Raw genomic sequence first — 12,437 nt, forward strand, 5'->3', positions numbered from 1 at the left:
GGCCGTTATAGACAGGTGGCCGCTATAGACAGGTAATCCAACCTTGTGTGCATTGCTTAAATGTGCATGTATCAACGTTGTATCCTTACATGTATATGTACTATGTGTGTACATATGCACACACACCATGTGTTTCATGCATTAACCATGCCAGTGTACATGAAATTGTTGCACAGTACTATGTGTATTGTCATGAAGAAAGCTTAACACTAGTGCATTATTATGACTGAATGAGGGATGAATGCAGGCGATCACTGAACGTTGCCCGCACGGCTACAAAGCAGAAAAACACGATGAATTATCGGCTTGGCTACGGCTCCATTGGGTTTTTGGCCACTATAGACAGGTTAAAATCTACTGCGGGAAACAAAATTTGTGGCCGCTGGTCATGTTAGACAGGTGGCCGCTTTACACAGGGTCTTTAGCAGGGCTTTTCTCTCGGGGGAAGGGGGGGGGGGATTTTTCAGTGGCCGCTATAGACAGGTGGTTGCTATAGACAGGTGGCTGCTAAGGCAGGTTTGACTGTACAGTGTATATAATCTATTCTTATTATTAAATATCAATGGATTTGTTTCAATCAAAGGGAGCAAGAAACAACGACATAGCTTGATTGAAAAGAATTGATAGCGGATTCAGCCTTAATCTTGACGATGGAAAAGACACGCAGCACAAACAAAAAAGGGGGAAAAAATGGTTTCTGTCTTATCTTCTTTGAATAAATACATGATAGATGGCATGTAATGGATGCAGGAGCAATCACTTTAATGAGAAAAGTGAAATCCTGCAAAGCCGCTGACTCCTCGAGAGAATTTGGATGATGGAATTCCATAGACAAATTCCTGAGCTGGGTGATGGACTGGTTGTATGAATTACATGTTTGCCCTGACAAAAGAACAAAACAAAACAAAACAAAACAAAACAAAATACAGCAGCCACTTTGGAATAGGAGGAGAAGGAGGAGGAGAAGGAGGGGTGGGGAGGGGAGGGATTGGGATGGAGAAAGGCAAGTGTGTTGTGGGGAAATTTCTTACAAGAGTGGTTTGGGGGTCAGAGCTGAGAATAATTTTCTAGAACGTTTACAGCCAAGAAAGGGGTCTAGGGCAACTACCCCCTGGGCAATTACCCGGACCCTTCCCTTGGCCCTAATCCTAATCCTGAACCTAATCCTAACCCAAACCCAAACTCCTAACACTAAACCTAACCCTATCCCTAATCTTAACTCTAACCTTACCACTAACCAGTATTTAGCCGGGGGGTAATTGCCCTCTGGGGGTAACTGCCCGGATACGCCAAGAAAGATATATAGTCCATGGGCCAAGAGCCGAAAAATGGGTTGTTGGTACCACCCGAGGTGGCAAAACCTTTTTGGTTTCATTTTGTTTGTCGGACATAGATACGCTTATCAAGCTATGATAGCATTTCCAAATGAGTAGCTTAGTCATAATAGATGAATTTTTAACCAATTTGGTCTCGTTTTTATATCCCTATACTTCTGAATCGAAACTAACCGCTATACAAATACGAGCACTGCCTTCTGTATGTCCACAGGTGTTCTGTTGTAAACGCGGTGCGCTTAGTCTTCATTCAAGGCAGCGAAGGGAATATCCAAAGGGTTATGATGTCCACAGCTGTCACGCGGTGCGCTTAGTCTTTATCTAGAACAATGTACCGTTATCATATCTAAAGTTCCTATTCGAAAAGGGATTATCTATACTGTTTTTATACCACCCTCTCAACAAATACATCAGTTTTAAACAAAAATCACTCTGTTCATTTACAACATTATTAATTATAATGTATTGTAGTGTACCGGTACATTGTTTTTGCATAATCTTTCATTGTTGGATGGAAATAAAGCGACAGTGGCGTGGTATTAGCGTTTTCAACCCAGCGTTTTCACCGGAAAATGATAAATAATTGAAAAAGACGCTAAAATTCACGAGAAATTGCTTTTTTGTTGTTGTTGTTTTTAGATAAAGGGATATACACTGTATCATAAGCTTTGGATATTCCCTTCGCCGTCTTGAATATTAGACTAAGCGCTGTGGACATCATAACCCTTGGATATTCCCTTCGCTGCCTTGAATAAAGACTAAGCGCACCGCGTTTACAACAGAACACCTGTGAACATACAGAAGACAGTGCTCTTCTTTGTATAGTGGTTGGTCTCGATTCAGAAGTACAGGGATATAACAACGAAACCAAATTGGTTTAAAATTCATTTATTATGACTAAGCTACTCATTTGGAAATGCTATCATAGCTTGATAAGCATATCTATGCCCGACAAACAAAATGACACCAAAAAGGTATTGCCACCTCAGATGGTACCAATATCTGGCCTGGCCCATGGACTAATAGGGGAATCCAACTGTAACATGATTGACAGGTCCAGCTAATTTAAAGGTCCAATTTACCTTTGGGAGCAGTGATTTCAAAAATGTTAAAGATATCACATTTGATGCATATGTGTAGGTCTGTTGTATCACAAAACATCCTACCATATAAAATTTTCACAATAAAGCCTAAAATATAAGGAGATATCAGCATTTTTCTCAATAAACCTTAACTGTAGACGGTTCAGTCTGAGAGCATTCTTATTATATATATTGTTCACATTTTGTGTATTTAACAATACTTGACATCGATTATGCGGATTCAAATTTTTACAGTGGTTGTTTCTATCCCTAACTCACATTTTCGAACTATTTTAAAGCACTAATGCTGGGTTTTGTTTCTTCTGCAAATGGTAAATTATGCCTTTAACTTGTTGTATCCAGACTCTCATCTTTGGACCACATCCATAAATGTACACTGTATGAACATGTTGTGGTATAATGGGGTTACTCACATAGTACAACACATTATCAATGAACAGGAAAATTGAAAACACAAAAAAGAAAGTGCTATGAGTATTTTCGTGAAAACCAAATACACTATTCTCTGTGCTTGTCAAATTTTTTAATTTCACAGTAATCATGTTCAGACAGGACCTACCTTCCGTTGAGTATGTTAATAAATCTTCACATTGTTTACACATACATCATCTTTAAATTGTACCAAAGAGAATACATACATTTAACACTCTTATTTGTGCCAAGCGGTAATGCTTTCTTGTTTTCATTTCTGACACAATTGGATTATATGGTGGATAACATCCCTCCCTCCGGGATTGTAGAGATAACATGTATTAAAAGTATCACTATTTGGATGGGTGAATACAGAAGGAGAGATTGAGGAGCTATATCAAATGTTAATCAAGTAATTAAAGGGTCAGAGAAACAGCGCAATGAAGTAATTAGGACTGGGTACATGTATAAAGTAATATTATTAGTCTCTGTCGTTGACTCTTACCTTAAAAACAAATACTTAAATAGAACAGTATGTTCCAGTTTCTCGAAAATCCATGAACTAAATGTGTGCGTCACTAGATGAAAAAGATAATTTCCACATAAAAGTATGAACAGATTAAGTAAAATAAAGATGAGACATTTTATATGAGAAAGGTATGGAAAATAGAAAAAAAAAATGTTTATGGCCAAGGTATTTCAAAGGCATGAATTCTATATAAATGAAAACAAACTTTTAATAATGTCATGTGAACAGCACATGTACCACAAACACTCAGTGATAATGCTGGCAAGTATAGAAAGTGGCTATTCAACATAGTTTGCTGGTTTAACAGTGTGCTTCATTTCGGCTGGTTTGATTTCACATAGAAATTTTCATTTTTGGTTTGTTTGTTTGTTGTCTGTTTGTTTGTTGGTGTGTGTTTTGTTTTTTGTGTTTTTTTTTTTTTTTTTGGGGGGGGGGGGCAAAATTTCTCTCGCAATAATGTTAAACTTCAAATTCCAATAGGTGAACACAAAAACATTAGTTGTGACCTGACAATGTGCCTTGCTAAAAGAGGACTTCAGTTGTAGCCAACCTCATTGTAAGGATTCCCTAGTATTTGTGTATGCAAATTACTGTCTGTCAGTTCTAGAGCAAACTTTCTCACTTTCCATTGAAGTTTTGTCTAAACATGGCAGTTTCTTTGCTTGCAGGAACAAAGGTGACCCTTTCTGCCAATGATAGCAAACAACATGCTCATCCTTTGAATTTCTCCTCACTGCAATTTCTTTTAGGTTATGAGCACTTAATATGTTTTCCAACCAACATTTTGATCCTATATACCAGTCAAAATTTACCCGTCTAGGATGACAATGAATGAAAAACATTTGATTCACTGATATTCATGCCAGATAATCTCTAATACCACCAATGAGACTTAGAGTCTATGCTTGCACCTCAGCTTATTTGTTAAGGCTGTCAACTACTTGCAATGTATTAGTCTTGCCAGTGTAGATTATGACATTTTCGCTGTTAATACAATATACAGGTATTCCACATCAGAAGCCATTGTATGTGTGTGTGTGTGTGTGTCCATATCATCATAATTCTTCATCAGTGTCAATGTCGCCATCATCCTCCTCCTCGTCCTCCTCTTCCAACATCTGCATCTCCCTCTGAATGGCCGTGAGGGCGGCAACACACTCCACCGTCACTCCCATCACGGCGATCACGGTCGTCCCATCTGTGGCGCTGTACACTGTCAATTAAGGGGTGGGTGGAAAATGTATTTTATAGTACAAGACAGGTTCTGGTGGAGCAATCTTCTAAGGACGTATAAAGGCCCATTCAGGCATACCGAGCAAAGTTTAGATCGTACTGTGGTTTGGAACGTTTTGCCCATGGGTGGACAGGCAGAATAATCAAAACAATCTGTAAGATTGGACAAGAATTCTTATTGCACGAGAAGATTTGTTTTGAATAATAATCACTTTTTCCTTTGTTTTGTTTTGTTTTTTACTTTGCTTTGATGTCACAACACATAAGAGTTGGGAACATGTATGTGTCAAATCTAATCAGCACATCCCCACTCATGAAAAAGATGAAAAATAGACACACTTACATGCCTTAATATTCATTACGTCAGAACATTGTCAGAAACATTTGCATAGAAAAGAACATGTGATGCTGTTGTAAGTGCAGGTAGTAACAGAATAGCAATAAATACAACGTCGCTGGGGTAACAAGACCTTGTATCTGAAATTTTGGTGTAAATGACTCACTTTTGTGGATTAATGGTCAAATAATGGGTTAAGTGATGTCCTGTCAAAATCCCAAAAATGAAGCCATCACGGCGTGTCAAAGGAAAAGGCTATCCTATTCGCTATAGTGTTTTGGCCGCCATGTTTTTTGGCTCTCCTGAACATTTGACATTTTGTAGATACAAGGTCTTGTCACCCCAGCAACAACAATGTACTCTTTTCTGTTTTATTGTCATTTCAGTGAAAGAATACAGACGAGAAGCAAGAAACTGCAATGATGTATAACCCACCATCAACTTCACTGTCGATCATGTCGCGCCCCTCTTCCAGCATGGCCCGGAGGTCTACGTAGGCGTGGCCTACCTCCACACACTCCGCATCCTCTTGCTCCTCCTCTGGGGGCTCGCTGACGACGGTCAGTCGGAGTCTGAAATTGTCGGGATGAGAGGGCTTGATTCACCTCGTTCTTGTTTTTCTCTTTGTCTGTTTCCTTCATTCCTTCATTCTGCTCATTTCTTCATTTCATGCATTTCATGATATTTACTCAGTTCATTTACTCCTCGTCAGAACCAATCCATAAATAAGCATTATTACTATTGACTATTACCCAAATTTAGTGGGCCACCAGAAAAAAAAAATGTTCATGTCGAGCCCTGACTAAAGGCACTATGGATTACTTTTACTATTCTTATCACAATCAGCTTATTATCATACCTTATTATCATCTTCAGAATTCACTGTTGCAATTATCATTATCATCAAAGTCAATGTCAGTATTGCCATCAAAATCATCATCATCATCACCATCATCATGATCTCTGCCATCATTAGCTACATAATAATGATAACAGTTGATATTTTTACAGCACCTTTTCCACTGGATACAAAGTGCTATGATATGTCATCCCTGGTCACCACAAGAGATAAAATATATACAAATTACCAGGCAGCGACAGAACAATTCCAGCGCATACATGCGGATTTCAAAACAAGTAGGTCCTCAAATTCAATTTGAAGTGATCCAGCGTTGGAGATTTTTTCAGAAGAGGAGGGATCCTATTCCACATCCTGGTTAGTGACAAGGTTAGAGTATAGATTAGGATTAGGGTTAGGTTTATGGCTAGAGTTTGGGTTTGCATTAGGATTAGGTTCTGGATTAGGGTTAGGGTTAGAGTCAGGGGAAAGGTCTGGGGTAATTATCCAGGGGGTAATTGCCCTTGAATCTTCACTTGACATATCAGTTCAATAATGGGGGTCCCTTGTATGAGAGAGTCTGGTGACCCAAACTCACCTTCCCTGCTCGGCGTGCTCTGGTCTCAAGAAGTCAGCCAGGTACGCCCTCCGCGTCGCATGGTTCTCGGCGTCAACGTGGATCACTGTGTGAAGGCAATGAGTTTAAAGCACATATCAATGTGAGCAGGGAATATATCACATCAAAACAGTATTATGAGTAAGTGTGTTTGTGTGTGTGTGTGTGTGTAAGGGAGAGAGACAACTGTTCCATGTGCCTACAGTATAGGATGATATCGGATGCTGTCACCTTTGATGTAACATACCTCTCATATTACATAATCACATTTAGTGTAAAACCAGAAATATTTGCGGCATGAAATTTTCACAAATTGGCACCTGCATTTGATGCATAAAGTGTAGACGAGAGCTTTCACATGCATCTCAATTTCGCAAATCTTGGCTCCTCTTGAAAGTTGCAAAACTTACATGCACGCAAAAATGTCTGGTTTTACAGTATCCCATGCATTTTAGCACATAACTTTTGGCTAAGTGGATCAGACCACTGACTCTTGATTGTGAGGTCTCTCATTTAGGAGTCCTCTGGCAAATGTAAATGTACCCTCATGCAAGGGACTTTACCCTGACTGCCTAGCAACTCCAAGGGGACCTAAAGCTGCTGGTCCCAAGTACTGTATATGCTGAATATTTCACCAGTTTTTTATTTTCGCTGATTTCGCGAATCAGGTGCTACTCATGAAATTAAAGACACACATAAATAATGACTTTGATCCTGATATGAATGTGATGCAGATCTATACATTCTTCCATGCAGCACAGTACTCCACAATCGCGAAATTCAACCACTCGCGAAATTGTTGGGAAGTCTACATTCTAAAAAATTTAGACTCACTAAATATATTGCGTATACAGCAAATTTGTTCAAAGGTATACAAGTGCTTCCTATATTGTTAATGAATCCAAAAAGAGAAACAATACCCCTTCAACAGGAGGTTGAAAGAGAGTGTATGCAAATTTGTTCAAAGGTATACAAGTGCTTCCTATATAATATTGTTAATGAATCCAAAAAGAGAAACAAATACCCCTTCAACAGGAGGTTGAAAGAGAGTGTATGCAATAAAAATTGATGTCATGATAATCAAGATATTACAAATGACATTATTATCATCATCATCATCATCTCTAGTTCCTCATCTGTTTTACCATCTTCATCAGTAACAGTATCATTTTCATTATAATCAGCACTTTGAATTATTACCTTAATATTCATCATTACCATCATTGTGAGAGAGACTTTCAATTTCTTGATGACAACCATGACATTTTCTAAGCCTGCCAAAGAGTGCAAGGTCTCTAGTAAAAGGTGAGACACACCTTTAATTAAGACCACTTTGTTTTGCACATAACTCAACCATTCCAAAACCGATTTTCATCAAATAAATTTCTAGATCCTCTTTGAATTGTATGCTCTTTGAAATTTCATGTATACATGGTTTCTAATCACTTTGAAAAAGTTAGAGCCTCAACCCCCATCTCAACCCAAACTACAGTTGTACACCATCCCTATAAGCAAATGCATTTATTTCTTAGTAGGAATTGGCGTTAATACACCGTACAATTTATTCTAATGCCAAAATACTATCTGAGGAGGTGGAAGCAAATCTTAAAAAGAATATAAGAAGCTTGGCAATAAGAGATTTCACTTTTGTGGTATCTTCTAGTTATGTATACCTTAAAGGCAAAACATAGGTAGTTATGTATACCTTACAGGCAAAACAATGCATTAATTTTTTACAGCTAATCTGAGTAGGCATTAGAGCTAAAATCTGTATATGATTTATTTTGATGCCAAACTACTGTCTAAGGAGGTGGAAAGGAAGCTTAGAGGAATTGGAGAAGCCTGGCAATAAGAGATTTAACTTTTGTAGTATCTTCTGGTTATGTATAGCTTACAGGCGAAAAACATAGGTACTTATGTACATCTTACAGGCAAAACAATGCATTAATTTCTTACAGCTAATCTGAGTAGGCATTACAGCTAAAATCTGTATATGATTAATTCTGATGCCAAAACAGGTGGAAAGAAATCTAAGAAGAATTGAAGGAATCTGGCTTTATGGGATCCCACATTTGTGGCATCCTCTAGTTATGTATACCTTGAAGGCAAAACATATTCAGTAAGCACGTAATCATTGACTGGGAGGGCGATGGTACAATTTAAAGGACAAGTTCACCTTCATATACATGTGGATTGAGATAATTCAGCAATATAAGTGGAACACATCAGTGAAAGTTTGAGGAAAATTGGACAATCCGTTCAAAAGTTATGAATTTTTAAAGTTTCTGTGCAGTCACTGCTGGATGAGAAGACTACTGCTGTTGATGATGTCACATGCGTACAACGATATAAGGAAAATATAAAGAGAATTCCACAAAATTTCATCTTTTGAAAAAAGTACACATTCCCTCAACTTGTAACTGATATATGTTAAGGGTAATATCACTCCCCCTGCCTTCTGAAAGAGACAAGTCATGTGCTCTTCTATTATGCGAGAAAAGTGAAAATATGTTGAATTTTCTTTATAGTTTCTTTATATGGTTGTACTCATATGACATCACAAGCTGTAGTAGTCTTCACATCCAGCGATCGCGGAACTGAAACTTCCAAAATTCATAACTTTTGAAAGGATTGTCCAATTTTCCTCAAACTTTCACCTATGTGTTCTACTAATATTGCTGCATTCTGTCAATTGTCATGTTTATGAAGGTGGACTTGTCCTTTAACATTGCCGAGGTGATCCGTAAGGTGTCTGTTAGGCCGAACCGTAGGCGAGAGCTGAAAAACATCTCAAGGATCACTGAGACAATGTTAGATTGCATCAATTGCCTGAGAAACAGGAGATGATTATTTGCTTTATATCCCATATGAATTACAAACTTGAGATTTGATATTAATGTATTCCATTAACCACGCAGATTTCGATCTTATAATTGCACTGAAGGTTACAACACTGGTGGTTGTACCGTACAACCACGGTCCGCGGCAAGGCAGCAGTCGAATGAACGAGAATAACATTACATCTCAGACAAGAACAAGTGATACTGCTGTATCAATAATTGTGCGATGCATGCCACTAGAACTTGCTAGCTACTCACGTGGTTGATATATGCAAGCAATACCTCTATCGATTCCAATTGCAGGTATGTGAGAAGTGCTCATGAAAAGACGATCACAAATGTTGTAGTACCATGACATGGATGTTGGGAGAAAGACATCACTCGGTCACATGTTCCAAATTCAAGTAATCCCATTTGTCAAACATACTTATGTGGGATATGACTATTAATACCTTAAAGGCAAAACATAGTTCTGAATAATTCTCAGAAGCACTAAAAATTCATCTTTCATCAATTGGGATTTGCTTGAAAAATATTAAAAAGGACTTTTCTGGTTGACAAGATTTGCCATGACAATGACTTGTTCTGGAGCATTTTGAGGCCAAAATTGTACCCTTGTTAAATAAGACTTGATGTATCTGACTTCTATTCCCGAAGCTCCCTCCCTGCTCAGTACTGAGTATGTAGAATGTCATATGGTGATCAATCATGCCCTTGCAATGGTTGTTTCCCAACAAGCTGCATGCAATTTACTTGTGCTTGAAAGAGTGATGGATACTGCTTCGGTACCATTTGTTGGTTATCGATTATCTATTATGAAACATTACATAGCAACCACCACCTGCCATTGGATACATTTTCTGATTGCAATACTGACAGCGTGACGTTTGGGCTAATATTTTGCATTTTTGTCACTACCTAACTGAAATTGTGTCATCTCAGAGTTATTTCGCACATTTCACATAAAGCATATGAGTACATTTTAGGGCAAAAATCAACAGTTTCTGTATTCATATCAAAACTATGTTTTCCGGTGTTAAGGCAATTACCCCAGACCCTTCCCCTAACCCTAACCCTAATTTTAATCCTGAACCTAATTCAAACCTCAACCCAAACTCTAACCCTAAACCTAACTCTAATCCTTCTACTGCACCACTACTGGAGAGCAAAACAAGAAACCCAGAGGTCCTCCTATTGCCTGGGAGTGGAGTATCACCACTTGTATAAACCAAAGTCCCCTCCCCCAGTGATGATTCCTGACAAGTGTAGGCCAAAATACAGCCATCAATCTTCAAGAAGATGAAAATGTAGAAAATTATGACAATATCAGCTAAGTTGGGTAATGTGGGCCTCTGGGGGTCCGACACAATTTTGGCACAAACCAAATGTGATCCCTTTAAAGTTTTTTTTTTTTTTTTTAAGTTGAAAATGTCAAAAATTAAGAAAATTAGCTAAATTTCATTATTTCAGGCCACTTTGGAACCCACTTTTGAGACTCCCTTCTGGGTGCCACTGCCATCTGTACAAAACACGATCCCCTCCCCCTCCCATTAGTAATTCCCACCAAGTTTGGTCAAAATCTAGCTACAAGTTTTCAAGAAGCTGAAAGTATGACAAAGTTCAAGCACAACACATAAAGCAGAATAGACTCTGCAATAGCTCAACTAAGCCAGTTGGCTCAAGTGGGCTAACAATGAATATTCAATGCTGACCATGCTTTTTGTGTTGATTTCCTAGATTAATTTTCATTCTGATACACACACGGATCACAAACTAGTCTAAATGCATGGCAGTTAGTCTCGTCAATATATCGATGGAATCTGCACAGAAAATTGATGCATAATTACTTCCTGTGAGAAGGTGAAAAAGAGAAAAAAACAAGAGCTTAAGCAGACAAACAGACAGAAAAAGGAGGGGAAGGGGGAGAAGTAAATCTAGAAAATCTCACTGACACTGCCATATCTTTTGCCAAAAGAGAGAATGAGAGAGAACAGTTTGCATAAAATCCCCTTCTACTGATATTCCAATGAATCACTTATGAAGGGATATTGACTGGATTAGTCTTAATCCCTCAGTAAAATTGATTTGTTACAAGTGCGCAGGTGAAAGCCCAGCTTGCATTTGTCATATACAAAAATATATACAACTTGCACACACACAAATCAACACAGAGTGATATCAGTCATGAAAAAAACAAACAAACTATCCATAGCAGGGATCTATTTTTAGTGAAGAGAAACAGTGGAGTCAAAAAAAAAAGGAACAAAAAATGTCAATGTCCATGCTTTGTATTGGTCACTTCATCTTTTAAAAGTATGAACCTCCATAAAAAACTAATAAAATATTCATATTGACAAGCTTTCTATTCAACTGTGTTTTCCCATGCATTTGCTTTCATGTATCTAAACATACTGAAGAACCATGTGTTCCAAACTTCATTTCATTACATTTCACTTATTATAAAAGAAACCAAAGCCCAAATATAAATGTGAATTGAGTGAAAGTGCCAATATTAGTAGAACCGCATCAGTAAAAGTTTGGAGAAAATCAAATGATTGATTCCTAAGCAATGAATTTTTAAAGTGTCAGTGCCGTCATTGCTGGATGACAAAATACTACAGCTCAAGATGACATTTTGGACCACAATATAAAGAATAAAATGACGTCACGGAGTGGAGTAGTCTCCTTATCCAGCAATGATGGCATCCAAACTTAGCATGTACAACTTTTGAACAGATTGTCTGATTTTCCTCACACTTTTACTGAGCAGATATGTTCTACAAGCATTGATGCTTTCACTCAATCTCCATATTTGGGGTTTTGGTTTCCTGAACATCCTACCTCATATAAAACTTGAGGGAATAATTTTCCTCGTATTGTATTGAAATTTGCTATGCATTTTTTATACCACTGCTACCCAAAGTATCTTTTATGTGGCAGTTTTCTTCCATAGAAGGGTACAGGATACCATTTGAAATATTGTTCATCAGCTAAAATCGCAAATCAAATTTGAGTTGGAACGTCACACCCTTGAACTCTATGGCCCTAATTCATGAAGGTGGTACAATCTTTGTCCATGGTTTAAACCATGGACAAAGACCGTAGTTTTGTTTGGGCGCCAGGTGTCGCATGGCCTATTTCGTTACAAAATCAGTCATTTCGTAACGAAATGTTAACATTTTGTCAAAAAAATGAC

At 38.0% G+C, this 12,437-nt stretch overlaps 1 protein-coding gene across 1 annotated transcript in view; it reads right to left on the reverse strand.

The window, feature by feature from the left end:
- Positions 1 to 3,820: 3,820 nt before the first annotated feature.
- The window catches only part of LOC140232789 (protein fantom-like), a 45,329-nt gene continuing 36,712 nt past the window's right edge, over positions 3,821 to 12,437 (reverse strand). Inside the window, exons 34-36 of the mRNA XM_072312905.1 lie at positions 6,384 to 6,468; positions 5,383 to 5,519; positions 3,821 to 4,590 (exon numbers count right to left, since the gene is read on the reverse strand). Of these exons, the coding sequence (XP_072169006.1) occupies positions 4,433 to 4,590; positions 5,383 to 5,519; positions 6,384 to 6,468 (380 nt within the window). The 3' untranslated portion in view covers positions 3,821 to 4,432. The remainder of the gene's footprint in view (positions 4,591 to 5,382; positions 5,520 to 6,383; positions 6,469 to 12,437) is intronic.

This window comes from Diadema setosum, chromosome 9, assembly GCF_964275005.1.
Source record: "Diadema setosum chromosome 9, eeDiaSeto1, whole genome shotgun sequence".
Lineage (NCBI taxonomy): Eukaryota > Metazoa > Echinodermata > Echinoidea > Diadematoida > Diadematidae > Diadema > Diadema setosum.